Source organism: Empidonax traillii, unplaced genomic scaffold (assembly GCF_003031625.1).
Source record: "Empidonax traillii isolate 1590-97213 ecotype Southwest subspecies unplaced genomic scaffold, ASM303162v1 scaffold187:size1931383, whole genome shotgun sequence".
NCBI lineage: Eukaryota > Metazoa > Chordata > Aves > Passeriformes > Tyrannidae > Empidonax > Empidonax traillii.
This window is the reverse complement of record NW_020955380.1, coordinates 1,727,713-1,743,025: the sequence shown is the minus strand read 5'-3', so window position 1 is coordinate 1,743,025 and position 15,313 is coordinate 1,727,713. Positions and strand designations below refer to the sequence as shown.

Here is a 15,313-nt window from a genome sequence, read left to right as displayed (position 1 = left end):
CCGCTCACCGCGCATCGCCTCCTGCAGCCGCTCGCGGAAGCACCGCAGCTGCTCCTCGCCGACCCCGCCGCCGGCCCGCAGCAGGCGGGTCACGAACGCGGCCGCCGTGGAGATCTCGGTCCTCATGGCCGCCCCGGCCCCGCTGCCAGCGCCGCCCGCCCCGGCCCGGCCCGGCCCGGCCCCCGCGGCCGCGGCGGCTCCGCGCAACAGCCGCACCGCGCGGGCGGGACGGGGCGGGTTTGTTTTGCTGCCGGAGGAGGCGGGACCAGCGCGGACACCCCGAGCGACTCCCCGAGCGACACACGGACACCCCCCGCTCCGCGCCGGGGCAGCGCTGGGTGTCAGCGGGCCGGGACCCCCCGCGGGTCCCATTGCCCCCCACCCAACGGAAATAACGGGCTGGACGCGCGGCCGCCTCGGCGATCGCGGCCGGCACCGCGTTCTCCCCCTTCGCCTGGAGCGCCACATTCCCACCCCGGGGCCATCGGCGGCTCCCCCCGCAGTCCAACACCCGCTCGGTCGCCCGCGGTGTTCCAGGCGCGCATCGCCGTTATCCTGCCCCGTGCCCTTGCCCCTCTCATTTCTCGAGACCCCCATACGGGCACAGTCTAAAAACCCCTCGCCGGCTCTTCAAGGCAATCCCTCAAGTGTGGGACCAAGACCCTCACATGACAAAAAAGAACTCTTGACATTTGCCCCAAAACCCGGATGCCACCACCTGCTTCGACAGTCCCACATAGGTAGAGTATAATGCTGAGTGCCATTTTGTAGCCTAAGCAAAGAGATTTGTCATCAAGGGAAAAAAATAGTCTTATTTTACCCCTTGAAGAAAAGACAAAAGGTTTCTGTGGTTCCTTTTCCCTCACTCACAGCTCTTAGCACTAGACTGTCTCCTCACCAGCTCTCAGGTCTGGATCGAGATGCTATTTCACTAGAACAACTTGTCACCGAAGCCCAGCTCACATTTTAGTACCTCAAACTTTAGAAATGAAGCTTAAAAATTAATTTCTGCTGGTATCTGGACACATCAGTCATCCACTTACTTCAGTCTTGTTTTATTCAGTGTTTTGAGGAACATTTAAGGCTCAGAGTGAGCAAGACACAGAAAGACAAGAAGAAACCAACTGTTTGACTTTCATCTCCCTGCCAGAAAATGATTCCACAGGCAGCAGTACTTAAAGCAAACTCTGGAAAGGTTCATCAAGAACCTAATTATTTGCCTTTTATTATGTTAATATTTTATGTAAACAGGATGTTTTAGGGAGTACTGCAGGTCCCAATAACAAAGCACTGGAGATGGCAATTAACCATTTAGAAACACTACACCAGTACAATTTACTGATAACCACTGAAACATGTAATTTTTCATTAGAAACAAATTTTAAGTATTCATACACAGTGGAACAAAAAAAATCTGCATGCAACCACATGCAGCTCCATCAGTCCTGACACAGCTACCAGACATACAACCTTATTTCACTCAGATTCTTTTAGCTCATCAACTCAGACTTACTTTGCTGTTACTCTGTTCGCCTGCAGGTCGTTTTCTCTTTGGCAGGAACACCTGAAGTAAAGGGAAACAGAGTCAGTGTCTCAAATAGTTTTAAAAAAACCCATAAAATATGTCATAGAAGTTCCTGCCTGCTTTCTCTCCAAGAAACTCTCTGGGGTTTATCCTAAAAATAAAGTTTGTGCATGTGCTCTGTCATTCTATTTTTCCTCAACTCCAGCTAGAGGAAGAGGAGAAAGTAAAACTGAAGCTGTGTCACTCATAAAATATATTGCTATTTAAAAGTTGCAATAATAAAAAATAGCAGTCATAGTATAATCCTATTTATTTATTTAAAAACCCACCCCAAACCCCCCCGAATAAACAAATAAACCAAAACCAAGCCAACCCAGAATTTAGAGCAAATAATGTCTAAATCAAGTTCCTTTTAGATTACTCAATTTAGCTCTCAATACACATCTCTACAAACATAGATCAAACAGAGCACTAGAACCTGCAAGAGGAGGTTTTAAACAAAACAAGCAATTTTGGTTTTACTTCATCTCATAGAAGCATCTCTCTCTAAACATAAATAAATAAAAACCATTCTTGAATGCAAGAACCATTTTTTCCTTCTTGATAGACTACAAAAACATTGTATTGGCATTCTCACTACAGGGAGAAAAAGAACAATTCCAAACACAAATAGTAGTACCTTCAGTGATTTAAGCATCAAATCCATCCATAATTTCCCCAGTTTTGTATATAATTTGGGCCTGTCTGGCTGGTAAAGCAGATTATACTCTAATGATCATTTAAGATTGCTGTGCATAATGGAAATAGGGAAATGAACAAGAGAAATCAGAGTTCTCTGACAAAACTGGACACGTGTCAATCCTAACATAATGTTTTTCACTTAAAAGCACTGTGTGCGTGTCCCTGAGCCCTGTGTGTTTCCAGCCCTCTCTGTGAGTCCCCAAACAGTGTCTACGAGCCCTCAAGCTCTGTCTGTGAGTCCCCAGCCCTGTCCGTGTGTCCCCCAGCCCTGTCTGCGAGTCTGTGTGTCCCCAAGGTCTGTCCGTCAGTGCCCGAGGAGGCAAAGGCGGCAGAGGTGTCAGCGCCACAGGCACACAGGATGGGTCCCCCCGCCCTCCCTCTGACGTGAGCAGACACCTGAGGGTGTCTGACGTCATCCTGCCGTGGACAAACACGGCATGACGTAAGCACCAGCCCCACACTCACAGCGACGTGACCGCCAGCAGCATGACGTCACCCCTTCCCCTCACACGGCCGGCGCGCCTTCCCGCCACCCTTCCGGCCAATCCGGGCGGCGCTTGCACCGCGACCCCCTGGCGGCCAATGGCGGGGGCGCTTACAACTAGTGGCGGGGCCGCCGCCGCCCCATTGGCCGCGCGGGGAGCGGCGCCCGGCGGTGATTGGCGGGGATTGGCGAGGGGGCGTGTCCCGCTCTGCCCCGCCGTGAGGGCCCCCCGTGCCGGGCCGGTCCCGCCATGGCGGCGCCGCTCGGGCCGCGCAAGCGGAGCGGCCCCGGGCCGGCCCCGCCGGGGCTCCACAACGGGCTCCCCCCGCACAAGCGCCCCAAGAGCGCCGCGGCCGGGCCCGCCGACCCCTTCGGCGACAGCGACGACTTCACGGCGGACGACCTGGAGCAGATCGACATCCTGGCCTCGCAGGCGCTGTCGCAGGATCCGCCCGCGGGACTCGCGTGGGGACCCCCGGGGCTGCCCCGGGGCGGGCGGGAAGGTCGGTGTGTCCCGGCACGGCCCCGCTTCTGGGAAGGGGTTGTTGTCCCGTTAGGAATCGTGGAATGGTTCGGGTTGGAAGGGACCTGAACGATCATCCGATTCCCACCCCCTGCCGTGGGCAGGGACACCTCCCACCATCGCGGGGAGCCCCGGCCAGCCCGGCCTTGGACACTGCCAGGGATGGGGCAGCCACAGCTGCTCTGGGCAACCTGTGCCAGGGCCTCCCCACCCTCACAGGGGACAATATTTTACCGATTTATCATCTCAAGCTGCTCTTTTCCAGTTTGAACCCATCCCCTCCTGTCCTGTCACTGCGTGCCCTTGTAAATCCTCTCTCTGCATCTTTCCTGTGAGTTCCCTTGAGGGAACCGCGTCTGCTCTGGCCACCAGCACCCCCCGAGTGTCAGAGGGATGGCTGGGATTCAAAGGAATAGCAGAAATAATGAAGGAATAGTGATCCCAGCAGGCACATTACACTGAGCTGTGCCCTGGGGGGTGTCCCTGGCCTGAGATGTGGGTGCTGCACGTTAAACCTGCCAAATAAACGAGTTTCACAAACTTTTAACTTGCTTTAGGTATCATTCACAGTACCACCGTTAACTTTTGTATCCTGGTTGGATGCTGGCCACCAGATTATTTTTTCCCCTGTTAATTTTCACTAGTAAATGCATAATGTGTCATATTAAAACAGCTGATTTTCAGGTTTACTTTGAAAAAAGCAAAACAAACCAGGAGGTTGTTCATAATGAAGTTTAGAGGGCTTAAATCCTCTTGAGTTTAATGTTTTGGCAACGCTGACACCTGTCATCTGTCCAGTGAAGTTGTCAGTGAACCCTTGTTTGTGCAGGGTGTGTTGATGAAGTTACCTGGAAGGGATTGCTCCCCTTTGCTGATGGCCTTCTTTCTGCTTTAAGATATCAAAAGGTCTTTAAGGTCCCTTCCAACCCAAACCATTAGATTAGAAATTGGGGGGTGGGAGGGTGTTCTCTGTTTTGAGGTTGATGCACAAGCACTGACAAGGTCCCTGTGGTGGTTAGGTGAGGCAGTTTACCTGTTTGTGGTGATGGAATAAATACCAAGATATTCAGATGTATGAAGTGGCAGATAACGTGGTTTTGAGTGCCCAGGGATGTTCTCACATCATCTGTGCTTCACATCTTGGCTTTTCTCTTCAGCAGAAAGCAGAGCAGATGATGGGCTGATGAGAGATGCATTCCAGCTTGAGGTGCTGCAGACACAGAATGAAGAAAACAAACAGAAGGTTGGCAGCATTTCCCCCTCCCCTCTAAATGTCACATTTTTGGTAGGGCTGACTGAAAGGTGGGATAAGTCCAGCTCCAAGCATTTAATTCTAATCAAGCTGATCAATAATCGTTGTAATCCAGGGATCTGTTAAAATCATTATACTAAAAACAGCTCTAGTAATAATGAAGACTGAGACCAGTATTTTATTCCTTGGTCACTTCAGAGTAGCAAATGCTGATTTGTCAGTTTTACTTGTTCCCTGTCAAATCAATTCTCTGTCCTGTCAGCCAGCCAGCAGGAGCTGCATTGTGCAACTTAAAGATTTGAGAAAGCAAAGTGACTTTAAAGTGGCTTCGTGTTACTTCACCTCCTGCTGATCCATTGTGCAAAGATTCTTAGGGCAAGAAACAAATGTAGAAAGTAAGAAGGCACAAATTCCTGTACAAAGTCTCTCCTTTTTTTTTTTTTTTTTTTGGTGCACAGCCTAGGAAGGAAAGAAGCCTTGAACAAGTTTATATTTTAGCAGAACAGCCTTTTAGCCTCTGATCAAATTTCGTGGATGTACTTCCTGATCCAGAAATACTGTATGTGGGTTTAATAGTCTATTGTGTATTTTTTTTAGACGATCTGTGTTTGGATACCTTTTAGAGGGAAAGAGGTCAGCAGTTTAATGGCACACTGTGTCAGGAAATTTCTTCTTTGATTTAATTTTGAACTTAATAAGTGGGTGGGTCATGGCTGCTGTGAGAGACTCTATTTACCTTTCTTACCTCTGTTCTCTGAATCTTTCCCAGCTCTGTGATATCCATCTTTATCAGGGAATCTCCTACCTGTAAACCATCATCTTACAGTTGTGTAGAGGTGTCTTCTTGCTTTTTTCTTCATGCATTTCTGAGTAACTCATTCATCATCTCTCCAAAGTCTTGTCTCTGAGTGGTGATTTCTGCTCAGGAAGTATTAGAGAGTAAATATGTCATGAAAATATTGGTTGGGGCGGTGCCTTGTCTTAGGATAGAGTTCTTGTTGGCTGCCCTGCTAAATGAAATATTACAATGAAATTAGCAGTGATCATCCCAATAACTAATAAATTATTGATGTGTATGACCAGAAGACTTTTAAATTAAAAATAACAATTGCAGAGGAGGGGAAAGAGAAGGATGGTCTTTGACAGATGTCAGAATGGTATGTGAAGATGTTTCTTTGCTATCATTTATAATTCTGTTAGAGAAAACAGTAGCTGAGTTTTCTGATTTAATCAGGAAAAGGTTAGAGGCAACATTGCAGAATTTCTGAACTGGGTTGCAGGAGCATTTTCCTCCCTAGAAATTATAAATAAAGACCTCATCTTCAGCCACACAGTGATGCAAATACATACTTTTGGCTATGTACATCCTTTAATGGAATTCCTCTCTTGGCAGCTGAAAGAAATGCAGGATGAAATTCTCACTAAAAATGGAGAAATTAAAATTCTGCGTGACTCACTGCAGCAGATGAGGTCTGCTGTGGAGGAACAGAAAAGATCATTCCTGCTGCTGGAACAGCAAAAATCCCAGACCTTAAGTGAAAAAGAAAAAGAGTTCTCCAAAAAGGTTTGTAAATATATCAGTTCCCTGCAGATCAGGTACAGAGGCCAATTTATGACTTAATGATGTCACAGACCATTTAGTCAGAGGAAGAACATTGGTGTGAAATGTCCAAACCATGCATGCTTTTATTTTCTTATCTAGAAGAAAGCATTTGTAAGAACTCGCAGAGGGTTTTCTCTTGCCAAAACAAGAGTAATATTCACGTGGTAGAGGTTTTCGTTTGCTATCTTTTTTTTGTTTTTTTTTTTTTAAGCAACCCCAAGAGCATTAAAACTGGAATGTATTTTACAATGGAAGAAAAGAGACAGGGCATGCTCCATGCCTCTGATGAGGCTGATGCTCCTGTTGCAGTCATCTTTCTGAGAGCTCTGGAGAGGACAGGGGCTGCTTTTGTCCTGTTCACTTTGGTCATGATCTGCTTGGCACTTTGTCTAAGCCAGTCCCAAATGCTTCTTGCCTGAACTTCTGGCACTTGGTTCTCAGATTGTGTTAATTGGACTAAGGTGCATAAAAATGGAGACCTTGTGCAGAGTTCACAGTAAGCAGATGGTTATCTGGACCTCTTATGGTAACTCCAGTTGCTCTGCAGTTACAACACCCCTAAATTGCTCAGTAACAGCAAAACTGTCTTTAATTCCTCTTCCAGCTGCAGTCGTTGCAGTCAGAGCTGCAGTTCAAGGATGCAGAAATTAATGAGTTAAGAACACGACTTCAGAACTGTGAAAGAAAGAAACACGTTGTTACTCAGACAGTCCCAACAACAAGGTAGGAGGGGGTTGGAGAAGGAATTTGTTTTCATTTTTACATGTGTGCTTAAACTATTAAAAAAGTTTCCTTTCTTCATGTAATTTTAGCTCTGTTGTCTTTACAACCACAAAGGTCTGTTCACCTCTCTGAAATTTGCTCCAAAAGAGCCTTTCTTGTATCTAAGAAATTCAAAGAATTTATAGTGAAGTAGCTTTAAAACATGAGTGAAAATAAAATAGATTCTTGCTGACTGTTTAATAAAATAACTACAAAAGAAATACCGATTCACCTTTTTGTATTAGCCCTATAAAGAGCTTTGCAGTACAAGTGAAACCAGAAGGATGTTCTCCACAGCCTGGAAGAAGATCTTTTCCTACAAAAGAATCCTTCAATGCTGAAATGTCCGCTAGACCATCGTGTTCTTCAGGAAATCCGATGGCCCCAACTACTTCAATCAAAGAAGGTAAATCCACGCACAGCTGGCCACGTTTGTAGCTGCCTGTGAACATTCTGCCCTAGAGAAGGGGTTTCTACTGCGTGACTGAATTTGCATCGAGGCCATTTTAATCCACACCTCGGTACCCCGCAACGAAGGGGCCGTTGGCTGCAATAAAAAAAAAACTTTCCTTTATTATGTGATGAACCAAAATATCCAAATTGTTGATCTGCTTTTTCTCATTGAATAAAGAAGAACAGGAAGTAATTTGCCTGTTTCTTGAATTGGTCTGCTAGTTCAGCTAATGCGTTTTTTGCATTCTTGTTGTTCTGGCTTGGTTTTTTTGGGGGGAGGGGGGAGAGGTTGGATTTTGAAGGGGCACAGATGTCTGAGCAAGGCAGTTCTCATGGTCACTGGTTGTTCCAGACAGTAAGATGACCCATCCTGAAGTTCCATCCGTGAAGCACCAGGAGGCAACGGGAAAAAACGGTTCCTACAACTCTGCACCCAAACGGAGCACACAAGGTAAGGTCATGCTGTTCATGCAGAATAAACCCAGGAAAAATGTACTTTGTTTTTAAAAAAACAACCAAGCCTGTACAACATAAACAGCCAGATGCAGGAAGTCTTTAGGGATCTTAGTTCCCATTCACAGTAGAATTGCATCACATCGTTTTAATGTCTGGGGTGGAACACGGAGGGCAGTTCATCAGGACAGTTGGGACATTTGGTCGTTTGGCTCCAGTTATTCTGCTAATATGGGATTGTAATTAAATATCTCTAAATACAGTTTGGTTTACATTTAAATGCTATCTTAGTTTTTCTGAGAATCATTCTCTTGTTGAGAAAGAAGATTCATAAAGAAAAGAAATCACTTTGAGGTTGAGAGTGCTCTAAATAAGGCTGATCTTTTGAAATACTAAATTTTTGTTGTTGGAGATGGTAAAGCTACTCCAAGGACAGTTCTGTGTCCCTTCAGGTTCAATCTTACTGAATGCACTGATGAAGCAGCCCATTGTCCCTGGATCATTACTAGGACTGTGCCATCTTCTCAGCAGCAGCTCTGAGCCTCTCCCTGGAGCTGTGCTGCAGCCCAACTCTCTGGAGACGTAAGTTTTATGAGTTTTTTGTTAAATTGTATCTGACATGTTCTTGGTATAGTGGCATTTTCTGTACTAAGGAACACTCTGTCACGTAGGACAGCTCATTCCCTGCGTTAAATGCTGCTTTGCTTAGGCCATTTAACGCAAAATTTGAAACATCACACCACGTCTTTGATGGTTAATGTGTGACTATCATAGATACTAAACAGTGGAACATCACTAAGAGATAAAGTAGGTTAATTATCTATGAGGGGAAGGCACAGAATTAAACTGGGAGTGGCTGTTAGCAGCTTGCATTGAGGGGAAGGACATAAACATGAGCATGAGTTAAGTGGGAAGAAAATGTTGAAAATGTGATTAAAACAGTAGGTTTTGTATCTTCAAAGTCAAAAGTGTATTTAATTTGTAACGCACAATTTATGTGCATTTTTCCAAGGTACATTTATAGTGACTGGTAAAGCCTTTTAAATATGAATATCAGATATAATTGTTTTTCACTTTAAAGAATTAGACTGAAGCTCCTGAAATACCTTCATTTTTCTGATATTTTATTAGTAATTCTTGTGTTATGTAGGCTCATGTCTCATTGCCCTTGTCATTTATGCAGGAAGAGGTGGTGAGTTTGTCCCTTGCAGCTGCAGTTTGGCTGGTTAATGACTGAAATCTCTCGTTTCTGGCCCAGAAAATAATCCTTTACTGTTGTAATCCTTTAAAAGCCCCTAAATATTCCAGACCAGTAACGTACAGATACTTGTTCTTTCCAGAAGCTACCAGATAACATCAGGGAGGAACACATGACAGGTTAGCAAAAGCCTGAAGTGGGAAAGCTGGTGTTTGAAATGTAGTGAGCTGCTGAAATTCCTCACCTGAAAGCTCTGGCTACGAGACTCTGGAATGCTTTGCAATTGCTCTTCCTTGCAGGTCTCAAGGAGTAGGATGATTTTTTATTACTCTGGCCTTTCTATTATTCAGTTCATAGTGTGGATAACTCAGACTTCATCTATGCTCTCTGCCTTTTCTCCTTGGATAGGAAGTCCACACAACCCCCCAGCAGCAGGACGGTGCCAGAAGAACCCGCTCCTCTCATGTCCCTGCAAGAAGCTCAAAAACTTGCAATAACAGGGTTGAACCTGATCGCTCTGGACCAAGGATTAGCTGAAGGCAGCCCAGCAGAAGGGCAGGGAGAGCTCCTGCCCCTCCCACGGTGCAGGATCCGAGGAGCTGTGCACCTCCTGCCCCTGGTGGAGCACCACGTCAGTGCCTATTGCCGGGCGGGACAACTGCCGGACACGTCAGGGAACGGTTCCTGTGGAAACCATTCCGCTGTTTCCTCCAGAACCAGCACCAGTACGCTGTCGAGTAAGGAGGACTTGAGGTTGTCTCTTGAGGAAACTGCAGTTATAGCTCTGGGGATCCTTTATTATTTGGTGTTCTACAGCTGGGATGTTGTCCACACGTTGCTGGCTGCCAGAGGGGAAAAAGCTGCTGCTGCTGCTGCTGCTGCTGGAGATGAACAGGTTTCCAAGATGGACAAAAATGTGCCGTGTGACAATCAGTGTGATAATAAAGAAGATAGCAGGACACAAGGAGGGCTGCCTGCAGCTCCACAGGATGCTCCCAATAATGATCGAGCTCAACATTCTCTGTTTAAAAAGCTTCTTCAGGTTTTAGCTTTTTCTGCTGCGAGGGGTTCCCAGACTGACAGAATCCTGAGCCAGAGCCTACAGGTTTTGGTGAAATTAGCTGAAAATTCAACAATGGACTTGCTAATAAAGTAAGTCAGTAATAGCTTTACAGTGATTTCAGACTCTGGCTTCCATCCCCTGGTGAAACCAATCTGTGCAGATACAAGTAGAAGTTTTGCCCTTTACGAGAGAAATCACATTTCTCAGATCACCTTTGGAGAGCAGTTGAGGATCTTTCTATTACTTTTGCTGCTAATGAGTGTGATAGTCCTCCCTGATCAGTCTGAAAGTGAGGAAACTTCTTAAGGCCACATGCAGTTGGATCAGAATATCTATAATATCAATTTGGGGTTTTTTTTGTGATCGCTGGGAGATGCATAAGGAAGGAGAACACAGGGTCTCATTCTGGCAGGTAAAATGCCACTCAGAAGTAAGGCATTTCATCACAACCACAGTGTGAACTGCAGTGACTGCCAAGAGTCACAATGTTTTTCACTATATTTCATATTTACGACACCTAATTTGAGATCAGTTACATCCTGAAGAGCTAAAAGGGCACAAATGATGGGGCTGCGTACAAGGTGTATTTTCAACTTGTCAGTGTATTTCCCATTACTAACAGAGTTTTCCTTTGAAGTTTTCAGCAGCTGCTGAGCAGCCAGACCCTGCTGCACTGCCTGTGTCCAGAGACCCCCCTGCCTGCCGTCCTGCTGACCGTGAGGCTGCTGGCTGTGCTCGCTCAGCACCCGGGCTTGGCAGCTCAGCTGTGCTCCCACTCAGGTAAAGCCCTGCAGGGACTCAAAGGAATGCAAACAGGCCTTGATCCAGGTGCTAACACCCCAAAAGGCATAAAAAGCCTGATATGCTCCCTGAAACCTTGTTTTCTAGTGCAGTGTTTCAGTTATTATTTAAAGGAGTATTTATCTCAGGGCATCTGTCTACATGTGGTGCTTTTGATAGCCATGTGGATCTTTAAAACTTTCAAGGTTAGCATTCATTGTAGTAAAGGCTGGTGAAGAAAAAAAGGGTTTTTGAGGAGTTCTGAAGTTTAAATTCCGTGCATTCTTGAGCTTGGGGATTGCATTACATGACAAGCATGACAAATGCTCTCTTGTCCAGTTCCTTGTGAATGAAGTAGGACAGGATTAGCACAAAGGCACACACAAAGTGATGAGATACTGATTTCCTCAGCACTGCTTAAGATGTGTGAAGTAAAGCAAGAAGCTGGGCCTAGGAGAGCACTCAAACTGTGAATTAATTTTTAATTAAAAGAATTGATTTTTGTCATGAACAATTGACTGAAGGAACAAAGTTCTCTCTGTTTCAGACACCTGCCTTCTCCTTGCACTGTACATGTACATAACATCAAGACCAGATAAATCAGCGTCTGAAATGCTCTGGCTTCAGCTGGAACAAGAGGTAACCACGTGGCTGTTTGTCCACATGCTCTTCCCCGCTCTTTCCAGTGGGGGGAGTGGGAGGAGCAGGACAAGGCACGAATTGCCTGAAAACAATTTCTTTCTCTAGCTGAAATAGAAACTGCCAGTATAGGCCTGCAGTAAGGGATTACATTGGTTTTCCCTTCTTTTATTTTTAAAAGGACCTGCTTGAAATTGAATCAGTAACTATTCTAAAAGAGAACATCTGTCATAATATCTTTTAAGTCACTGGAAAAACAATAAAGATTCTGGGATGGCTACAGATGTTCAACACCAAGCTTCATTTTGCTTTTAGATCAGTAGGAGAGTAAAAAAGAAGCAAGGTCTGTGTTTCATTTTGATTGTATCAATTCCCTCTATCACATCTAAAAGGCAGCCCATAGTGATTTAGGATTATATTCCTTGTATCCAGTGGAAATGCCAACTTGCTGTATAATAGCCATGGTTATATATAGAAAGAAAGGCTGTTAAACTTAATTTGTGTTGTTTGTACTGACAGAAATGATTTGAGGTTCCATTTGCTCCACTTCAGCTCTGGTTTTAAAGAATTTTGAACCCTTTTCATTATCCCCCTACCAGCTCTGTTATGCTAAAGTACATTTGCAAGCAGTGAATTAAGGCCCCTGACCTTGATAGCTGCTCATCAGGAAGCTGAAAAGCTTTCTTGTGCGAGGCAAATAGTAAAGTGTCACAGGGGAACAAAACTATTACAGTTTGGGAGGGGGGGGGGAAGAGATCAGCTGTTAAGGAAAAAAAAAAGACAGAACATTGGAAAGCAGCAGTGAAACAGCATTTCTGCCCCTCCCCTGTAACTCCTGGTGTGTTTGTAACAGGCCGTCAGGCTCCTGACGTGGCGCACGAGGTGCTCCAGACCAGCACTTCTGTCACCTGGCACGGCCTGTCAGTGCAACCTCGAGGTGAGTCACCACAGCCCCCCACTTTGAACTGCTGAGAATCAATGCTGGAACAGCTCTCTGGCCCCTTGTTTGAGCCACAACGACACAGAAGTGTCCTGTACTTTAGAAGATGCCACCTCTTTAGGGAGCTGGCTTTGGCTCGCTAGAAAATGATCCCTTCAAACTTCTGAATTCAGAGCAATCAGCAAAGTTCACAATGAAAGAAGTTTTCTGCTGCTGTGTTTTTACTTTGTGTTCTTCCTCCCGCAGGTGGTTAAGGCACTAATTATAATGTTACATAGGCAGTGGATGAAGGTGAGAAGAGCTGAGAACAGCCTGTGTGCACATAAGGAACAAGTTATTCAGTTCTTACGGGATGCTGTTTTACTCTTGCACAGCCTGTCTCAGAAAGATAAACTGTTCCACGAGCACTGCTTAGAAGTTCTCCATCAATATGACCAAGCTATGCCAGGCATAAGAGCCATTCTCAAAAAGACTCAAAAGCTGAGTGCCTGTGAAGGTAAACAGCAGTCACATGTTGGCTTTTTTCAGTGCTGTAGAAATAGAAATTTCCCTTCTTTCCCTTTCCTCATTTAACAAATACCATGGATGGTTCCTGATCAGACCTCTGAAGTCAGGCCATAGTCTTGTGCTTCTCAGTATTCACTATACTGAACCACTGCTTGAATATTCTTCTTTAATGGTTGTATCTTGTTCTTCTCTCCAAAGAAAGACACCCCTAGAATCTGTTTAGTGTCTACAGTCAGGATGTTTTAAAATGTAGATACCAGCTATAGTTACGCTGTATCAAGTAGGAAAAACGACTCTCTGAAACCTGACTGTTTGTTGTTGTTACCAGAGCTGATTTTGGATGAACTGTATCCTCCTGAGCCAGAAGACCAAGGAATGGACTCCAGCTAGCCAACATCTAACACAGATCTGTCCTTCCTCATCTGAATCATCATAATCATTGCCAGTGCAAATGTGAACTTTAAATCATCCCTTCATGAAGTGACAGCCTAAAGGTTGCATTCCAAGGCAGCACAACTAAGACACGTTTCTTTGCTGTAATTATTTCAGTGCCATTGAAATGTAGCTGAAAGTAAACAGATTTTGAGATGAGAACGATAGTGCAATGGATTTATGATTGGCCCTGGTTATGAATTTCATCCTGTACAAAACTGCTGGAAATGGAACGGAAATGTCACTCCATGTCCTCTGTTTTCCTGTGACTGCGGTTGAATTTACGATGCTGAACATGCAAGATGTTTGGGATCACTGCATTCATATGCAAGTCCTTTGAACACACTTTCTTTTGTAATTTTAACTCTTTCTTGCTTGACTTCCAGAATTTTCATGTTGGTATTAGTAAACAGTTTACAGTGATTTTAAAAGCCTTTCTAGAAGTAACTTGGAGTTGGCAGTTCACTGCAGGGCTTTGTATTTCTTGCTGAGAATTGGTCACCTGAGTTCACTTGATTTTCATGAGTCTGGTGGAAGTGTAACTATGGAGATGCCAAAACAAACAAACAAAACATACTAGACCTTACATTTTTTAAAAATTCACCTTAAAAGAGTAAGTTGCTGTTGATGCTGCTGAGATGGTGCCGTTGAGGACTCCATCCAAGGTGATAGAGGGATATTTAAGTGTGTGCAGAATGACTGGGGCTTTTTGGTCACTGGGAAGATGAATGACCATCTCAGTCCTAGGATAAAGCACTGAAGGTTGGAGGAAGAGCTGCTGCTCCCTGCACAGTCACAGTCACACTGGGCTGCAGGTTCTCAACTGAGCCTTAAAAGGGAGGTGTGAGTGCTTTTAAAACGTGCCCACAGGTTTGTATTTATAAATGGGAGAGCTTTTTTCATTTTTCCATGGGTGCTTGATTTAGAAAGAGCCTGGATCCAGGGAACAGGAGAAGGAGAGACCATACTACCATGGGAAGGAAGCTCTTGGAAAAGTGGGAAACGTTCAGTTCCCTGGCCATGCCCAAAGAGGCTGTGTCCTGCCCTGGGGCAAAGAGCCCCACTCCAGTGGGCTCAAAAAGCTCCTAATTTGGTTTTTGCTTTGGAAAAAACTTTTCCAGAGACTGCTGTGCAGGAATAACCAGGGAAATAATCCATCACCTTCCAAGGGCTGAAGCTTCCTCCTCCCCCCCGCACAGCCTGGGCTCAGCCTCCCCCTCCCTGAGCAGCAGCTCTGCAGGGGCAGGGCCGGGTCGTTGCTGTGAAATAGGAGCTGTCGACTGCTCCCCTCATCAGCAGCAGGTTTCAAGTCCCTTGTAGCACCTGGAAAATGCCTTTTTCCTGCTTAAATGCAGCAAGGAGGGATGAACAGACACGTAACAACAAGGCCTTCTGAGCCTGTGTGTCAGAAACAACAGTTGGCTTATCCACATTAAATAAATAAAGAGAAACTCAACACACCAGAAAACCCCCACACAAACAAAAACCCAACACCAGCCCTCAAACACAGCATTTCCTGCCCTTCAGGATTAGATGAGAGAGAAGAGCTTGAGAATGTCATGTAAAAAAGCCTTTTACTTCCTCAAAACCAAAATAAACATTAGGATAATTCTTTAAGAACAGCCCCACGAGCACGAGCTGTGGTAAAGCTGTATCTGAACATGAGCCTGCTGTGAGTGGCAAGCTTAGGACAGCTCCAACAAAGACATGACAGTCACAATATCCCAAAATACAGTGACCCTCCATCACTTTTGAACTGTTCTCACCACTTAGTTTGCCTAAACATAATTTGAGTTGATAGAGGTAAGATACATTTAATCCCCTTTGGATGAACAGACCAAAACTGTTAAGAAGAGTTTGGACAAAAACCAGTTAATGACCCCAAATTATTGGAACAATCCAGCTATAAAAACTTGTTTAAAAAATTCCTGGCCTCATCTAAAGGATGTGTTGTATGG

General features: G+C 45.2%; 2 protein-coding genes across 5 annotated transcripts in view; one reads left to right on the top strand and one right to left on the bottom strand.

The window, feature by feature from the left end:
- Positions 1-195, bottom strand: part of LOC114058797 (protein BTG1-like) — a 1,900-nt gene extending 1,705 nt beyond the window's left edge. Inside the window, exon 1 of the mRNA XM_027886505.1 lies at positions 3-195. Within this exon, the coding sequence (XP_027742306.1) occupies positions 3-126 (124 nt within the window). The 5' untranslated portion in view covers positions 127-195. The remainder of the gene's footprint in view (positions 1-2) is intronic.
- Positions 196-3,000: 2,805 nt separating this feature from the next.
- Positions 3,001-13,922, top strand: ATRIP (ATR interacting protein). Of its 4 annotated transcripts, none has more exons than XM_027886399.1 (13): positions 3,001-3,253; positions 4,431-4,516; positions 5,919-6,089; positions 6,733-6,851; positions 7,136-7,296; positions 7,696-7,794; positions 8,249-8,378; positions 9,403-10,148; positions 10,817-10,837; positions 11,385-11,476; positions 12,330-12,413; positions 12,663-12,912; positions 13,252-13,922. In XM_027886399.1, the coding sequence occupies exons 1-13, from the start codon at positions 3,001-3,003 to the stop codon at positions 13,311-13,313; spliced, it is 2,274 nt and encodes a 757-aa protein (XP_027742200.1). In that variant the 3' UTR covers positions 13,314-13,922. The 4 variants fall into 4 exon arrangements, with proteins under 4 accessions (XP_027742200.1, XP_027742198.1, XP_027742197.1 ...); XM_027886397.1 differs by having other exon boundaries at positions 4,434-4,516; positions 9,403-10,146; positions 10,695-10,837; positions 13,252-13,906; XM_027886396.1 differs by having other exon boundaries at positions 9,403-10,146; positions 10,695-10,837; positions 13,252-13,906.
- The last annotated feature ends 1,391 nt before the right edge of the window (positions 13,923-15,313 follow it).

What these genes read in the sequence shown, in the direction of transcription:
- ATRIP (XM_027886396.1), top strand. Translation starts at nt 3,001, where the DNA reads ATGGCGGCGCCGCTCGGGCCGCGCAAGCGGAGCGGCCCCGGGCCGGCC. An exon ending in CCTGTCAGTGCAACCTCGAG is followed by an intron (nt 12,414 to 12,662) that starts GTGAGTCACCAC and finishes TTCCTCCCGCAG; the next exon opens with GTGGTTAAGGCACTAATTAT. An exon ending in AAAGCTGAGTGCCTGTGAAG is followed by an intron (nt 12,913 to 13,251) that starts GTAAACAGCAGT and finishes TGTTGTTACCAG; the next exon opens with AGCTGATTTTGGATGAACTG.